This window comes from Dermacentor variabilis, chromosome 3 (assembly GCF_050947875.1).
Source record: "Dermacentor variabilis isolate Ectoservices chromosome 3, ASM5094787v1, whole genome shotgun sequence".
Classification (NCBI taxonomy): Eukaryota; Metazoa; Arthropoda; class Arachnida; order Ixodida; family Ixodidae; genus Dermacentor; species Dermacentor variabilis.
The window spans coordinates 77,393,123-77,411,518 of NC_134570.1; the positions used below are offsets into that span (position 1 = coordinate 77,393,123).

Sequence of the window (18,396 nt, forward strand, 5' to 3'; positions counted from 1 at the left end):
CTGTCTGTCTGTCTGTCTGTCTGTCTGTCTGTCTGTCTGTCTGTCTGTCTGTCTGTCTGTCTGTCTGTCTGTCTGTCTGTCTGTCTGTCTGTCTGTCTGTCTGTCTGTCTGTCTGTCTGTCTGTCTGTCTGTCTGTCTGTCTGTCTGTCTGTCTGTCTGTCTGTCTGTCTGTCTGTCTGTCTGTCTGTCTGTCTGTCTGTCCAACCCATATTCGCAGTCAACTGCTATTCTGTCATGCAAAGAGAGTTGGCTCCATTTTGTGAAAATTTCCGTAAAATCGGTGACGTGCCAACTGACCTCGCTATATGCATGCTATTTATTTGCTCATGCTCACTGAAGGAAGCTCAACGGACAGGCAGCGACGTATGGCGAAAGTCAATCCTCAACCTGTCGGGAGAAGAGTGGAAGAAAGCGCGGAACATTTTCACACCGGCAATCACAACTAGTCGGCTGAAAACGGTATGGTGGAGATGGGTTGCTTTTACTATGACGAAATTTCGAATGCAACCGATTTTTGTTGCTCGAAGTTGTAGCCGCTGGCATGACATTGTACTTGTTAGGTTTAGACAGAAGTTTGTGAAGACTTCTGGTATAACTGAAATGCGGAATGAAGTCCTTGGTCAAACTCATTCAACCCCTTACTGCATGAATATTTACTGTCGTTTAAAAAAATAGACAAGTCTTTGTTTAGGCCAGTTATCCATAAACCATACTAACTTTGATAAGGAAACGCTTGGTGGAACATTTATGAGCGGAAGATCTCGCGTGTCCCAATTTGATACAACATGCAGTTATGAACATAGCTTTTAACCATAAAAAATTGAGTTTAAATTGAAAAATATCTTTTGTTTTGTTTGAACAAAACAAAACACGCCACATTGGAATAAGAGCTAGAGCGTATTTCTCACAGCTGCGGTTAGTAGAAGTTCCATTAAACTTTGACGATGTCCACCTTGATTGATTCATTCATACCTTCAATATTTAGGCCGCATCATGTGTATAACTTGATGTTATGTTAATTGTAGCTTCACATATGCTTGATGAACCTGGTGCAAGCCGAAGGGAAAGCGCCCTCTCCCGAGGGTTATTTGTAGCTTCTATTAAATGCGGAAACCTTTCTAAGTCTATCCAACAAGGAATACTATCCATCCGTCCGTCTGTCCGTCACGTAAGACGAATCGCTGTAAAGAAATTAATGCACAACATAAAAAAAATCGGAAGAGACACCTAAGACACTGACGTGTGGGAATGCGAAAGCACTATAGCACTTGTGGACCTCCAAACGTCATGAACGTGCTCATTTTGTGCGCTCAAGACATGGCGCCATCTCCTCCCCAGTGGCTGCACCGTCACGTGCCCAATGACGCACGCACTAGGCCACACCTTTAGTCAGCCAGATGGCTGCGACGTGACGTGTGCAATAACGCACGCACTCATCCCCCGTTTAGTCACCCAGAACTGTGGAGCCGCCGTGTCGTCGGGGAAGCGGGCTCGATTCCCACCCAGACCGAAATAAGCCAAATTTTCTTTTCAAAGTACTAGTTCACTTTCTTTACAGCTACCTCCTTGAGAATCTTTGACGTGAATCCGAGCATTTTTTTACGTGTTTTAGTCATTGCGCCGTCACCCATTTATGGCACCATCGCATGATCACGCCAGATTTTCTGCCTCATGGGACATATAATCGTTTCACACTCATAAATTTGAAAGGAAAGAAAGCGCATATTGCTACACATGCAAGGAGGAGACACTGCATTCGTGCACAGCGGGCACCGCGGCGTCGAAGAACAAACGGAAAGGGCGCGAACGCGGCGATTCTCTTCTCCACCTCCATGCGCCTTCCTTCGCCGATTCAAAACATAATGTCGCCGATTTCACAGGCAGGCCACCTACGCTTATGCGTAAAACGTTGGTAGGGGTGAACATCGAACCCACGACCCCTCCTTCAGAAGCCGAGTGTCTTACACACTGGGTTAATTGTATTTCGCGCAGGAAACCAGAGATAGACCAGCACGTTTTCGTTGGCTTTGGGACTCTGTCTTCCATCGGGATGTCCTCCAGAGGACACTGCGGAATGATTTTCCGATAGACGATCACGGCATACGATTTCTCCCTGTTCAGGAAAACAGCGTATCTTATGATTTATTTATGCTTCTCAGTCTTTATAGCATATGGAGGCCACGTATTGTTTTCCGAAATGCCGACCCCAAGCACTATTGGTTAAATGCTCATTTAGTTGGGAAAGTGACGAAACTGAGAGATGTGCTTAAACACCAAGGCGCTGAAGAGGAAATGCTTCAAATATCGGATGCGCTTAAACAATTGAAAGTGCATAGGTAAACGCAACTGGCCTTACGCAGGCTGACGGATGTTTTCTTACATATTGCAATAAAGAAAAAAAAGGGCTTAACACCCACGCCTGGGGAAGGTGAATATACCTGAACCATAAGAATGTGTTGTACCGGCGGTACAAAACAAATGTCGAAGGAGAACAGTTCTTATGAAGGCTTTGTTGAAAGATTTGGTGATGGTCGAATAAAATCCGCATCTAGCACCACATGTAGAGCCGAATTGGAGCATTGCAGACATCAGGAAAACTCTGATTTTGTGGAAATTGAATGGCAAACATGCCACATCCCCGATACATTTCGGTGACCGCGGAATGCGCCTTCCGTTGAAGCGCCCCTTCACAGACTGAAATGCCACAGGTCTCTGAGAGCTCATGCTCTTCAAGTCTGGCAGCACAGACAGATAAGCAGTCAATGAGTTGATAAGGATGATAAAGGGTGATGAGGGGTTATATATGTCTGCTCACGGTTGATAATGTTTCGACGCGGATGGACAAGGTACTCAAGAGCGATAAAGACTTACAATGCTCTGAGTGATCCTGATAAGGTTAGCAAGTACCGATAACAGTTCATAAGGGTGGGACCATGTCAGATTTTTTTGTTTATTTTTGTTCTTTATTTAGTCAGTTATTTAACCATACTCATTCATTCATTTTATCCAAATTTCTTTGTACAGGGTGAATTTGCTGGTCAATCTAAGCACTGCGTGCTTAGATTGAACAGCAATAATGCTGATAAGGACAGATAAGCATTGATAAGGATCGGATCAATTGCGATATCATTGATACTCGCCGATAAGGGTTGATAAGACTCGGATCGAGTCCGATAAGGTTGATAACAATCGATAAGGGTTGCTAAGGTGCGGGGAAGTGCCAAGAGACGCCTGGACGACGAAGTGGCGTCGAAAACATGGAAGCACGCACACCGCGGCGCCTGCCTCATCTACAAGGACGACGCCTCTCTGCACGTGCTCACGTGGCACAGCAGGATAATAAATCAAATATAGAACTAGGAATGACCAAGGGCCACAAAATCGCGCTCAGCTAATCGGCGAGAAATTCGTGGCTCAGGCAGCCGAGATAAGGCGAAAAAATCCCTTCGGCAGGGAGACGGAGCTCAGAAGAGCCAGGAAGACGTGTTGGCTTCGGTCGGACGTCAACGTTCGGTAGGCCAACCGCTGTCGGAGGAATCCGGTCGAGCGTCAACGCGTGAGAGGACCTCTAATCGACACGTATTCCACTCCCGTCAACCAGCCGACCAACCTGAGTCTGCGAGAGCCCGCTTGCCGCCTGAGCTTTTACAGTTCGTCGAGCAATGCAACACCAACCAAACTATAAGTGCGCGTAGGTAGTCGCTCTGAATGCTGTGTAGGGACCCTCGATCTCACTTGCCCCCATGATCTGTACCCGTGTACTTGAATTTTGGATGTTTGAATATATGTTTGTTTGCCGTGATTGTTGCCGGTCGTTCCTTGGGGCCCTCGGAGGCGTCTCTGACTCGCAGAATTTTAAACTTGCTCCCCGAACCGCATCTTAACGGTTTACACTGGTCGGATCACGTTTCTTAACATTGATAACGACACCCGGATGCGTGGAGATGAGCAAGTGGCACAATGCTTACGCATACCTAAACAACACCCAGAGGAGTTTCTGCGTGAATTTTAACGCGACAGCGTTGGGGGCCCCAGGTCGCAAAAGATCCGACGTCAACCGTCACTCGAGCCAAATATTATTCCGAACCATGCATATTCAACCACGCAGGCCCTCCGTGTAGCGCAGAAACGCTAGTGAAGTAATTGAATTTCTCTAAGTAAAATGCTTCAGAAATATAGTAAAGCACGACTTACACCAAACCTAAAGACATGATAGTGTTGGATTGTAATTAGAATATACGAGAAAACATAACTTTGTTACAGGGACACTCAAACGCAAACACCTTTTTTAGCGTTTCTGCCATTGATAGAGCGGTGCGTCCGGTTCCTTGCAGCACCAACCAGATGGCGCTCGCCTGCGCGAATCTGCGAATGGACATGCTTTTCAGGGATCCGTGGCGGCGATGAAATCATAAGTTTTTGTGCATGCTTTGAGCTTCCTTCTATTTTTGATTTGCAGATTTTTTTAGCCTTCAAATAATAATAGGGTAGTTTTCTTCTTTTGCCTCTCTCTTATCGTGTGCGCGGGTGTGTTTCGTGTACATTTGGTTTTACAGAATAGTCGGAGCGTTCTCTCGAGCCACGTGCTTCAACACGTGCAGCCGGGTGGGACGTTAAGTCTTTATAGCCTTTAAATAGTAGCTTGCAAGTGGCAAGACTAATAGCTATTAGTGGTTCTACTGTGTCTGTTTTGGTAGGAAAGTGAGAGCGTGGCAGCGTGGTTGAACACGTGTGAAGACGTGTCATAGATTCTGTCTTTGCGGCATAGATTGCTTTTAAAGCATTGGTGAGAATTACTTTGCGACATTTTAAGGATTTAGATGCTGTGCGCATCGGTTTTTGCTAGAAGGCACATGCTGTGCATTATTATAGTATTATCGTATTTTCGATAGATTGAGGCAAAGAAATCGAGCAACACATGTATGCGCTATCACAGAATTTTTTTTTTATTTTTCACACGTATTCCTTTAACAAAGACTCCACTAGGTAAGCTTCTGCTTCGGCGGCACGCACCTCTGGATTCTGACGGCGACGGCGCTGGGCCTCTGCTCTGGCAGCTCGTTTAGAAGCAGCAGCAGCAGCAGCAGACGGAGGACTTCCATCGGTCGTCTCGCTCATGGCTCAGAAAGAACTGGCAGATAATTTCGCAGTGGCGAACGGCAGCGGCAATTTCGGCTCGGGCGGTGCACATATACAGATCCGCCGCCACCGATCTGGCTCTCTGATTGCCACCGCACAGGGCGAACGGCAGCGGCAATTTCGGCTCGGGCGGTGCACATATACAGATCCGCCGCCACCGATCTGGCTCTCTGATTGCCACCGCACAGGGGTTGCATTGGAGGAGGAGCGAAGAAAGGAATTAAGTTCGAGCCGGCGCTTTGACAACCGGAGACTCGCAGGAAGAGGGGGGAGGGGGCGGCGTGTACACCCAGCGGCAAACGATGGGGGCAGAAGCGCGCGCAGCAAGCGGACAACACGATAAAGGGAGGAGGGAAGAGATAGCAGCGACTGACTGATGCCGCTGACGCCGATAGTGAGTCAACCCCAGCTGCGGAGTTGGTTTCAGGGACAACGCCGCCGATGCCGACACAAACAATATGATACCCTCGCTTCCGCAGCGCTAAGAACCAGGTCTAGCCGTGGGAAGGTGGTCACGTATTCGTCGACGTGCCGGGGCCTACGTGAAATAACCGGCGCGTCGGCAACTGAAGAGCACCCTATCCGCCACACAAGAACAGGGGGGGGGACCCTTTCCTCCTCTTTCTGCATGGCGGCGACGGTGTTCTATGCAGTCACGTTATCTTGACTCTCTAGCGGCGTCAGCGGCATCCAGCGGTATCAGTCGGTCGCTGCTAGCGCTGGGGGGATGAAAGGGGGGCGGAGCTGGTTACGAGGCCGACGACAACGCCGACGACGACGCGAAACCCAGGAACGGACGCCAAAGAGCTGCGCTCTAAAAGCCGTGCAATACATGACAGGAAAGCCGGGAAAGCGGGCAGCGTGCGGGCGGTCTCTCAAGGCAGATGAGGGGATGGATGAGAATGGAGAGGGAGTCGAGTCAATCGCCACACAGTGTGATGTCGATGCTAGGCTTAAGAAAATGGAGGCTTTCCAGGAAGGGCTTGTCAAACAGGTTGAAGAGCTCAAACATGAGCTAAATAGGGAGCGTGATGCACGGAAGATAGTGTAAGAAGAATTTGAAGCAGCCGAGGAAAAGCTGAACAGGACCGCCATTGTGAACTAGAATGGCCATGACAATAGAACGCCGTCTCCCGACGTGACAGGAGACGGAGTGCCAGCAAAGTAGGTGGAATGCGTGAAACATGGTAAGGGATTAGCTAAAAGCACTGGCACCTACCTTGAGGCCGCCACGGGAAAGAAGCAGGAGCGCAGGGGTCAATCCCCCTTGTCGAATCCAAATCACGCGGAAAAGGAAAAAGGGAAGCAGGGAGAGGTAGGTGAGAGTGAAATGATGATTACCGCCGGCGACTTAAAACTGGCTAGGTGCTAAGAAGCAATTGTGGATAGGGTGAAAGGCGATAAAAGAGTGGCAGCAGGCACATTTCCAGGGCGGACACTAGCTTCTGTCATGGAGCGAGCAAAAGAAAAGCTCGCGGAAAATGTCCACGTGCGCAACGTTCTCATAGTAGAAGGTGGGCTAAATGACGTGCTAAACAGGAAACAGACAGGACCAGTCCAGCGCTTGGCAAAGGGGGTGGACGACTTGCGCGAGCTATCCCCTCAGGTGAAGACCGTGGCGTGCACGGTGCCGGAGGTGCCTGTATGTGACAGTCACGTACAAATAGCCGTAGTGGCTGCTAATGAGGTGATATGGAAAATGAGCCGCGAGAAAGGCTTCAAGGTTGTCGAAGTAAACAGGGAAGTGAAAAGGTGTGATAGTTTTAAACGAGACGGGATCAACTTCAATTACAGGCATGCACGAGAAGTAGGCTGGCGACTTCCTGGTCCCGCTGTTGGTTTTTTAGGGGGCCCACGGGCGCTCAGGAGGACAGAGCAGGTAGTAATGAAGAAGGTACCCTAAGGGGAACCTCAGAAGGACATCGCCGTCGATAACAGAAAAAGGAGGAAAGCCATAAACAGCGCTCACCATGCAATATGCTACATAAACATGCAAGGTGGCAGAAGACCGGAAAAGTGGGCAGAGATTGAGGAACAGTTAAATAGAGAAAAATAGGGGTGCAAGTGGTTACAGAAACGCACCTTCGAGACCCGGAAAAGCCGCCAGTGATTGAGAATTATGTTTGGGAAGGGTGCAACAGAACAATATCCGGAAAGAAGGGGAGCGGGAGTCGGAATGCTCATCCATCCGGGAGCTCAAGGGAAAAGAGTAAATTCAGAATGTCAAGAGCATCTTTGGTTATCAGGTACAATGAGCTGCAAAAAAAATTGGCTGGGCGTTACGTATTTGCGCAATGGAAATAATTGCGCTGAGAAGACTAAGGAGTTAGTGGAATGCATAAGTGCTCATATTAAATGTTTCGGGAATGGTGCTGAATTTAACCTATTAGGTGACATGAATGCTCACATACAAAATTTAGATGGCTAACCGACAACAACGACAAGTCAATGCTAGGCCTTTGTGAGCAACATAACCTCGTTATCGTGAATACAAGGCCTACGTGTGAAGGGCAGATCACGTGGGAAGTGGGAAACCGGCAATCAACCACTGATTACTGCTTGATGACAGAATGAATTCACGATAAGTTGAGAGAAACGGTCATTGAAGAGGAAGGGTAACGGGGCATAGGGAGTGACCATTAATGTATCATTTTGAATATGGGATATGTAGTTGGGAAAGAGAGCAAGGAGTGCAAAATCGCCAGTCCAAATTTGAACGGTGAACAGATAACAAATGTAATCACTAGAATCGAGGAAGAACTTTGCAAATGGCCAAGTAAAGAGTGGGCATATAGTCAGCTTCTAAGTGTAATAACGACATTAATACGGAAAGAGAAAGAACATGTTCGTTGGAAAGGAAAAAAGAAACCGGAAATCTGGTGGAACAGGGAGATACGAGAAGCGATCGCCGAACGACAGAAAGCATCCAGAGAGCACAGGCAGGCAAAGGAGGCGCAGTTGCTGCAGAATGAAGTAGCCAGTAAATGGGAAATATACTGGGAGAAAAAGTCTACGGCTGAAATACTGGTGTAAGCAAAGATAAAAGGTGAAAGTGAACATTGATTGGTCAGAAATACGTGAGAAAAAGAAGGCCGCGCCTAGAGTATTTTGGAACTACATAAAATTATTAGGCAGGAATTCAACAACAATACAACAACATATTCTAGACGAAGATGAAAACAGAGTGGAAGGAGAAGCGGCAATTACATCCGAAAAATAACAGCCGAATCTTTCCAAGGCAATAACAAGGTTGTACTTGAAGAAAAAAAAAGAGCATGGAAGAGCCCCAAGTGGAAAAGGAGCTGGTGATGACAAATTTCAACTTGAAGAAAGCCGAAGAGAAAATTCCTAAGCGCACAGCCACATGGCTAGGCGAGGTTCCCGTTAGGCTGATTAATTAACTAGGAACAAAATGTAACGAACCTCTGGTGAAAACCGCGGAAAGAACTCTAAATATAGACGAATACCAGACAGTTGGCGACAAAGTAGAATAAATTCAACTTATAAAAATAAGGGGGAGAAAGATATGATTCACTCGTATAGACCGTTGGCCGTTGCATCGGCAATATACAGGCTAGCAATGCAGGCAATGAAATTAAAGCTGCAAGCATGGGAAGAGAATAATGGCATTTTGGGAGAGAGAGAGATAAAACTTCATTATGTCCGTGATGGGGTTCAGGGGTGGCGGGGGTCGGGAGACTAACCCCCAATCCCCCCCTTCCTCAGACGGCGGCCAGTGCTTGCTTTCTGGCGGCGTCTTCGGCCATCCGGACGGCCCAGAGCTGCTCCTCTGGGTCCAAGCTAAGCAGCAATGTCTCCCACTGCTCGGCCGTAGTTATGATGCGTGTGTTAGTGCGGGAGGTGTTGGTGGGTGAGGCTTTGGGGCATCGCCAGATAATATGATCGAGGTAAGCGCGGGCCTCGCACGCTTTGCAGAGTGGCGAGTATGCATCGGGGTACATGCTGTTGTAAAGCACGGGGTTCGGAAAAGTTCGTGTCTGAAGGAGTCGCCAAGTGGTAGATTGAGACTTATTCAGTGTTTTGTGTGCTGGGGGGTAGCGTAACCGCTCTTTGCGGTAGTGCAAGAGAATTTCTCTGAACGTGACCATTCGGTCCCGCGCGTGACCGCAATGCAGAACAGAGTGCTGCTCGGGATCGGAAGACGCAGGAGAAGGATGATGCGCCCGGTGTGCGAGAGCTCGGGCGGCATGGTGGGCGGCTTCGTTTCCAGCCAGACCCGAGTGACCAGGGGCTCAGATGATTTGCACGCGGCGTTGCCTTGAGGGAGGAGTGCCAGAGAGAATCTTCTGCGCTTGGGGTGCTATCAGTCCACTTATGTAGTTACGAACGGCCGTTTTTGAATCGCTAATGATGCAGTGTGCATTGGTAGCCGCGTAGGCCAAAGCGATGGCCGTTTCTTCTCCTACTTCGGGTTGCGTGGTGAACATTGATGCGGCCCCGGCGAGGCGGTACTGCGAACCCACGACTGCGACTACCGCCATGGCGTTTTGGTTGGGGCATTCTGCTGCGTCCACGTAGGTTACGTCAGCGGCTTGGTCGTAGCGGTTTTGTAGTTGTTTAGCTCGTTCTGCCCGTCGCTCCGGATTGTGTTCAGGGTGCATATTGCGAGGTATGGGTGGGATAACTAGTTGAGCACGTATGTTTGGAGGCATGGGTACTTTTGGTCCGAATTGGGTGGTGTAGGTTATGCCTAGGGTGCCTAGAATGTACCTGCCCGTGGTGGAATTGGCGAGTCGTTCGTATTGGCTAATACGCTGCGCTTCAATAAGCTCGTCTATGGTGTTATGAATACCGAGGGCGTCCAGTTTCTCGTTAGAGGTGGTGATGGGAAGATGTAGGAACTTCAGAATGGGTTCAGGACAGGTAGGTGTTTGGATGATAACTTATTTGTTCTTACTCAGTGTATTGAAATATAAAGAGTAGAAAGCAGACCGTTATATGTGGCCTTTTTAGATATTACAGGGCCGTATGGCAACGTAGACCGCAATATTTTGTGGGAAATCCTGGAAGGGGAAGGCTTAGGTGACGACTGTCTACAGCTTTCTAGAGAGATCCACCTAGAAAATACCGTTTGTGTTGAATGGGAAGAGATGTGGAGAGAGGAGAAAGTTGATATCAACAAGGGACTGAGGCAGGCGTGCCCTTTATCCCCTAAGCTGTTTATGATGTACATGGTGAAGATGGAGAGGGCACTAGAAGGAAGTAATATCGGCTTTAATCTCTCATACGAACAGGCGGGTACAATAGTAGAACACTAGCTTCCCGGTTTATTTTATGCGGACGACATTGTGTTGCTAGCTAACAAGCAAAGTGATTTGCAACATCTGGATAATACCTGTGGACATGAAGGCAACAATTTCTGTTTAAAATTTAGTGTTAGAAAATCAGGTGTTATGGTATTCAATGAAAGCACTGAACGGACAGTGGCGATACAGGACCAGGAAATACCTCGGGTAACAGAATATAAATACCTTGGTATATGGATAAACGAATGCAATAGATGTATGGAAACACAGGAAAAAACAATAACAGTGAAGGGGAAGAGAAATGCAGCCATAATGAAGCACAGAGCTCTATGGGGACACAATAGGTACGAGCTGCTCCGAGGTATGTGGAAAGCTGTAATGGTTCCAGGACTTACTTTTGGAAATGCGGTTGTTCGGTTTAAATCAGGGGTACAATCAGGACTTGATGAGAACCAATGGTCAGTCGGTCGCCTCGCATTGGGAACTCACGGGAAGACTACAAATGAAGCTGTGCAGTTTGATATGGGCTGGACTAGTTTTGAAGTGAAGGAAGCTCACAGTAAAATTGATCATGAAGAACGACTGAGGAATATGGAAGAAAGTAAATGGGCTGGGAGAGTGTTGAGGTATCTGTACAGGAAAAACATTGCTTCCCAGTGAAGGAAAAGAACTAGGAAGCTTACCAGCAAGTATGCTGCTATAGGGTGGGCCACACAGCAACAAAGAACGTCAAGTGGAAAGTCAGAGAGGCTGAAATAATTTCATGGGTGGCGGCAATGGAGAACAAACCTGCCATGAGTAACTACTTAAGAGAAAAAAAAACGAAATCAGGAAACAATTTATCATAACTCAAAGGGAAGCTCATTACTCTTCAAAGCGAGATCAGGGGCGTTATAACGTAAAACTATTTCACACTTTTCTATTCCATTTCTGCTATCAGCCCTCCGCGATTGGTCAAAAAGCTTTTCCGGACCACCCCCACTTCACCTGTCTGTCACGCGACGCCACGGAGACCGCAATACCTCCCAATCTGATATGATGTGTAAACACTGATTATGCATGAATTGACCGAAAAAAGAAAACCAGTTATTTCTGATTAGAGGCCTTTTCGCCCTTAGCCCCCGGCTATTGTTCAAAAGTTTTCGGGGTGCACCCACTTCACCTGCCTGTCACGCGATGTCACAAAACGGCGAAAACTCACCGCGTCAATGTGACGTGTACGGATTAAAGATGCATTAATATGCCGAACAAAACTGAATTTTATTCTGAATAGCCGCAGGCTGCCCCGTTCCGCAAGGAATAAAAGATGGCTGCCACCGATCGCTCAGGCGCTGGCTACTCGCATCTGCCGGAGAGCATGGGTTTATTTGCGTATAATGAAACTTCTTGCGTGGTCGTGTAACATTTTCGAGCACTTTTGGCACGTTTACGAACTCGTTAGGCCAACTCTTTTTTCGCTGAAGATCCGTTTTAGCTTCATTCTTAAACATACGTTGCATGCCAAACTAAGTAAGGGAAAGCGGACCGATCGCAGACGCCTGCACCACCCCCTTCATTTAGTTATCAATTTTCAGTGCACTGGCTCTGCCCCATCATCTAATCCCTCTCCTCTTGAGCGTTCTCCCCGCCTCTTCCAAGCCAGTTAGATACGACAAGCCGCTCAGTGTAGGCAATGTTATTCGTTCTTTAAGCAAACAAAAGTGACCTCCTATGAATTAGGAGAGCGTTTGATTGGTCTGTTCAGACAACCCTGCGGGTGATCGCCTGGTGCTTGCGTAGGTGGTTACGCAAATTTGACATCACGAGATTGGAATAAAAACATATTGGAATAGTTTTACGTTATGGGGCCCCAGGATGCCTTTAAACATGCACCTATAAAGCGAGATAAAAGAAGGAAGAAGAAGCATGTGCATGCTGCGGAAAAGCTAGGGAAACGATGAAGCACTGTTTTATTAGAATGTGAAGACATCTGCCCAGCGATCGATTTGGGCACCACTGGCCTCCTTGAAGCCCTTGGGTTCAGCGAGCAGGGGGAAAGTAACCATGTCCGCAGTAGACATTAGTAAGAGGTGATTGGAAGATTGGTGGAAGAAAAGTAGGGAAACTACAAGAAACGGAGACGTACAAAAGCAAAGTTCGCAATAGCGGGTCAGAAAATATGAATGTGGGAGCTCAGTGTTTTTTCTTCTTCTTTTCTTTTTTATCTTGGGTAGGACATTAGGCACTTTAATAGCGAGAGCTTGGTGGCGCAACCCACCGCCCCGTTCCAAAGGGGACGCTCATAACATCCATCCATCCATCCTGCGGCCGATGCAAGAGGCCGCGTTTCTGCAGAAAGCACGCCTTTGCGCATAGCGTTCCCCGCCACTGTTTCCCCGTAAACATTATGTTTACGTTGGTTACTGTTGTCGGGAAGCGTGAGAAGCAGTAAGGGATCTTTCTTAAAGGCGAAGCCTAAGCGTCCTCCCTAGTTTTTTATTCGATCCTGAAATATAACAGTCCTCATGCTACCTTCATCGTAAACGCTGCTAGCATTTTCGTTTTCTTAGCTATTACGCACCAGCAATGATTCTAAGAAAAAAATAATTCGACATTCCGGCCCTCCGGAAGCGGATGTCCAGCAAAGCTGTGGAAAACTGCCACTTCAACCGCTGAGGGAGGTATTCTTTATAAATATTAAATCATTATATGGCCATCAAAGCGAAAAATCCGCCGTTATTATGCGATGGTACCAAAACCCACGTGACCAATTGGTGATGTCACTTTTAACATTAGTGACTAAATGTGATTACGTCATCACCTCAAAGATCGCATGATGACCTCATCACATCAAAGGTCGCGTGATGACGTCGTTACGTCAGACCTTACGTTAGGTGATAACGGAATCGTCACGTTATGATATCGCCTAATAACGTCCTTTGACGACGTCATCATGTCAAACTTTTCCTCAAGTGATGACGTATTCGTGAAGTGATGTCGCCTGATAACGTCATGCAATGCCTCTTGGGGAAGCAGCATAATGTGCGCTTTCTGTTTCTTTGGACTGCTTCCGGGATCGTGCCATATTTTTGTGTCGCGCACGCAGGCGTGAAGAATCCCGACCAGATAGAGGCTAGCAGCTTCGCTGTAAAAGTATCGCTCGGGCAAAGAATAAGATTAAGACTCGTAGAGCGCCAAACATAAACATTGATGAAAGTCTTATCGCTCCATACTTATCGATTGTTGTTTTGCCGTGATGCTTTAACGAACGCGCGAGTTTCGTTTACCGTTTACGCATGCACAGAGAATAGCATCCACAAGTGAATTTAACACTGTGCACACTACACAGGTTCTCTCAATTACTATTCTTTGACCCCCCCCTCCCCCAGGAAAGTGCCCCCATGATTAACTATCACAGAAGAGTTTTTGCGTCCGTCAGAATACCTAATCTTATCGCCTTCTCGGCGCTTATCATATTTAACGCACAGCGTACTCAGCAAGAATGTATTGCTGGGTAAATTGTTTCGACATAGTGCTATATCTTCAGCGCAAAGACAGGGCAGTCGAATAGTCAGGTGATTTGTCTTGTCTATTCGTTTGTCTTTTTCATATTGCAAAAAATAGCAGTATAGCATACTCACCAGCCAAATAATACCTTGCAAGCATGTACAGCACGTGGCCTTAACCTCGTCTACATACGTATGCCGTGGTCATGGTAGACGGCGATGATATGCGCATATCAGGAGCAGACAAGGGGTACATGTCACGACAATTTAAAACGTCGCTCCCCAAACCCACCTTAGAGCATGGATACTGTTGAAGGAAGGTATACATAGACTATAGCTACGCAAAAAAAAAGCTCCCGCTGCCCTTCTTAAACACATTGTGCTTAAGCAAATGCGTAAATGACAGGAATATTTCCACGTGTCCTTTTACATGAGCAACAAGAATTCATCAAATTAAGCACTGATAAAAAATCGAACGCAGGCGAATAGACATTCAGATGTGTGCGCCGATATTTCACGAAAAAGAAAGCTTCGATCTTCCATCTCCTAACGACGCCATGGAAATTGCAGATTGTGATCAAGATCAACACCGTCGCTGAGAAAATGGTGTCACGAATCGAAACAGCAGCCATCGAGAACAAGTCGTTAAACTTTAGCGAGTAAGTTTTTAAACTTTTTGAAAGTCTCACAATGTACGCCAATATTCAGATTTGGCGGCTTGATTTTTGGTTAATGGAAAGCGGCTATTGAATATCTTAAGGTGCGCTACAGTGGGATTCAGATGTAACCAACTCGCATAAAGCGAATTACTCTCCATGTCGAAGACGGGAAGCCTAATAAACGATATTCATCTGAAATAACTTTTTTAATACGAGCTGGATATTAAATATATTGAACTCGGGGCAGTAGGTGCCGGCGCCATAAGTACTCTAGCACGCTGTGAACGCAGCATGCAAGTGAATTACGTTATTGTTTACTATGTATCGTTTTAGTTTTCGAGCATGTGTGCGAGATTGCTTGAATGCGCGCCTGAAACGTTTCAGAAGCGTGTTGAAGCGAGATCCTGTCGAGTCACCATTATAAGTGAAGTTAAGGAGCTGGTCAAGGCATACAGGCAAGAACTACTGAAGCGTAGCTTTGTCTTCAGTGGATTGAGTTCTGATTGACTTCTTTTCCCTTCGAGAAATACCTAATTATAGAACAAACGCAACAGAAAACTCCGTTTAAGTTCGTTGTAGGCGACTTCTGGTAGATCGAATTACCTGATATATCGGAATAATTTTAGCACATAAGTTTGTTCATTATGATCGGATTTGACTGCATAACAACGAGTACTCCTTTGCGTCGTGAGTTCACCAGGCCTCGTCGCGCACAACGATGGCTAAACGATTACGATTACGTGCACTCATGAATAAGCAAGTGTATTGGAAGTGACCATCAGTTTATTTGTGTGCCACTCACCTGCGAATCCAGAGGGGTGGCACTGGGGTCCCGCGCACACCGCGATGCTTTTCAGCGCTTTTGCGCTCACACAATTGGGTGCGCAGTGTGCCCGCTTTCGCCTCCTCATTGACTGGTTTGTGTAATAATTAGAAAGTGGGGCCCTGCTGGGCTGCCGACGAGTATCTCCCTTGCGATACAGAAAGGTAGCGAAAATTTTGCAGGCTGGTCGACAACGCCTCACTGGACACTACGGCTGCACTGAACTACAGTGTCGACTTGGACAGCAAGAACGATAAAGATCACCCCCTGATGAAAGCTCTCAGTGCCATCTTCATGAATATGGCCGGCTGGAAGGCTGTCATGCTATGTGAGTTGCTGAAGCTGTTATCATACTTGCAAGAAGAACAAATTGTCGCTATCGGTCGATTGATTTTGTTCGTTTGATTTCTCTAAGTTCAAATTTCGCCATCAGATTGTCTTCCAGCTTAAAAACTGCCGTTAGACTGCTCTGTGGGTGTGAGATGACGTCGACATATAACCATCTAAATGTCAATGTCAATCAGGCGTTAACGTGAAGTACCTCGCAGTTCCTGCTGTTTTTTTTTTAGATTCACCATCCCATCTGAACGACTGATGTTTGATTGCCTGTGTGCGCGTACGTGGTATGAAGTTCTCTGCTAATCTTTCCGTTTCTACAATGCACGCTAACTAACCGGCTAAGCCAGGTTCACTACCCTGCTTTTTTTGTCCTTTCACTTTCTCTATCTATGCAGAACGTATTCAGCAAGCTCGGGGTATTTCAATATCTTATGTAAACATTGATGCTACATATAGCGTTTAATCTTCTGACGTTTACGCAGTTCTTATGCCGAGGATCTACAAAGTATTGCAGCCTGACTACCCTCCTAAAGCAAACACTGACATATTCAAGGCATTTGTATCGCACCTGATTGAAGATAGGAAGTCAAAGAACAAGGTAAAGCTTTCATGGTCATGTAGCCTTTTTTTTAGCGATTATGTTTTTTTGTCGTTCATCTGCCTTAGTTCATGGCGACCACTGCATTCTCTCATAAAATAAGTAATTCTGTTATATGAGCTCGTTAATCTCTGCATTGTTGGTTCAGTTATCAACACAATGTTAAATGGGACACAAAGAGATGACGCAGACTCCACAAGCGCCGTGTCTTCTTTTTTTGTGTGATGACACCTTCGGCTACATTTGCAAGGTCTCGTGCTAGACCAAAGTATGTGAGAGAATCAATTGCTGTTGTATTGAATCTGATTATACTGGGATGTTTTAGCACCGATATTAAAGTCCACATGGCGTCTCGTGAACGTTGGCAGGCGGTGCCATACTGCAATAAATGCGAATACTTTTCCATGTGCGACAGCGAGTGAATCTATAGCAGCTCGCGGGCGCGACATCTATTAGCGTGAAGGCGCCCTTGTTACTGGGAGAGTATGGAGAACTAAAAACCGCGGTAGACGAGTTTGAAGGCAGCATTTCTTGCGAATAAATGAAAGTCTAGCTCTTCTCCTGAATTGATGTGTAGGAATGTGCATAATTGTTGGGGCTGGTTGTTGCCTTCCGCTTAGTTGCACGGGAAATAGCAACATAGGGTTGCCATTAAAAATGTGAAATATCATTAAAAAAAACAATAGTCGGAACGCTTTTACGCATATTTCACATAAAAAAATCGCGTTGCTCAGAATAACGGATACGAATCGCCTCGTATGTCTGAACGTACAGACTTACGATGTGTGCTGCAAACGAAAAGTTAAGAAATAGAGAACACGTTCACACACAGTTTACGCATGCTTAAAACCGAGACACTGCATATCACATCAAGAACATACCACCCGTATGTTTAATACGCTCGAGTGCATTTAATCTGTGGTTAGGATAAATATTACACAGAATAGCAGAAGCAAGTGACTAATAATAGCTATTTAAGAGCATGCCTTAGGTATCCGGAGCTATTTAACATGTAATATTCGGAAGTCCCCAAGATTACTTCCTTGGAGCTCACTGCGTGCCTTCTTAGTTAACTTGGTGGCGATGGCTCTGCAACCCTAGATGGCACCTTCCCATTATGACGCCCGAGGTTGGCGAAATGCTTCCTAATTAACGTTCTCCACGCTTTAAAAACAATCCCACACAGAAAGAAGACGATTTTCTTCAGTTGTTCATGGACGCCGACTACGAATGGGAAAATGCAGAAGACAAGACGCAGAATGACGCCATAAAAAGAAGTAAGCAGCCCTCCTTTTGTACTCAGGAAACTTCATCAATAAATTGCAGGCTGTTCTTACATATCTTAATTGTGTCAAAATATTGGGGTTAAAGGTGAGATTTATATTACAAATAAGCCCATCCTCCCGGCCCTGCGGTGGTGGATGGTCAGCCAAGCTGTTGCAGAACCACCACTACAACTGCTGAATAGGGTACGCAATGCTTAATTGATGATTCGGATGCTTGTTTTGAGCTTGTTGTTAATTGAAACGTATGCTGTTCTGTATGTCGTATGGGTGATTTCAATGCATGTATGCACTGTACGCTGCATTTGGCCGAGTGCTCGTAGCATCTGCAATACGAGGGGAAGGAACCATTGCATTTTTGCTTGCTTAGGGGGTGCGGGCAATTGCTGATGACGATTATTTTTGTTCACGGATGGACGCCATAAATTCCGACCACCAACAGGTTAACAGATTCGGTATAAAAGTATCTATTTTGAGGTTGATAACAGCGTTAAAAGCGCAAGCTTAAATGAATAAGCATCGGCGAACTTATTTAGAATTTCCTCGTACGCGTCTACCCGACCAAATAGTTTCTGTGAGGTCTGCTTGTGCTAATCTCGCTTTGTGCCTCCGCCGTTTGTACACACGAAAAAGCATTCCCTTGGGAACAGGTGGCTGGGAAATACGCGGTATAGTGCGCATATCGTTATCAAGATATCAAAAACTGACGACTCTTGACGCGTTTCCATTTTCGGCGGTTGTGTCTGCTCAGCGATGTCATTCTAGCAGATTTCGTCCTAGGTCCAAAAGATATCACAATTGTA

At 46.4% G+C, this 18,396-nt stretch overlaps 1 protein-coding gene across 4 annotated transcripts in view; it reads left to right on the forward strand.

Annotated features, from left to right (window-relative positions):
- LOC142575911 (cytochrome P450 3A41-like) overlaps positions 1–18,396 on the forward strand; it is a 39,306-nt gene that overhangs the window by 11,700 nt on the left and 9,210 nt on the right. For 3 of the 4 annotated variants that reach the window (XM_075685704.1, XM_075685701.1, XM_075685703.1), the window contains 5 exons: positions 340–459; positions 14,462–14,550; positions 15,556–15,701; positions 16,195–16,310; positions 17,497–17,587. In XM_075685704.1, the coding sequence (XP_075541819.1) occupies positions 340–459; positions 14,462–14,550; positions 15,556–15,701; positions 16,195–16,310; positions 17,497–17,587 (562 nt within the window). The remainder of the gene's footprint in view (positions 1–339; positions 460–14,461; positions 14,551–15,555; positions 15,702–16,194; positions 16,311–17,496; positions 17,588–18,396) is intronic. The other variant, XM_075685702.1, reaches the window with a different exon arrangement.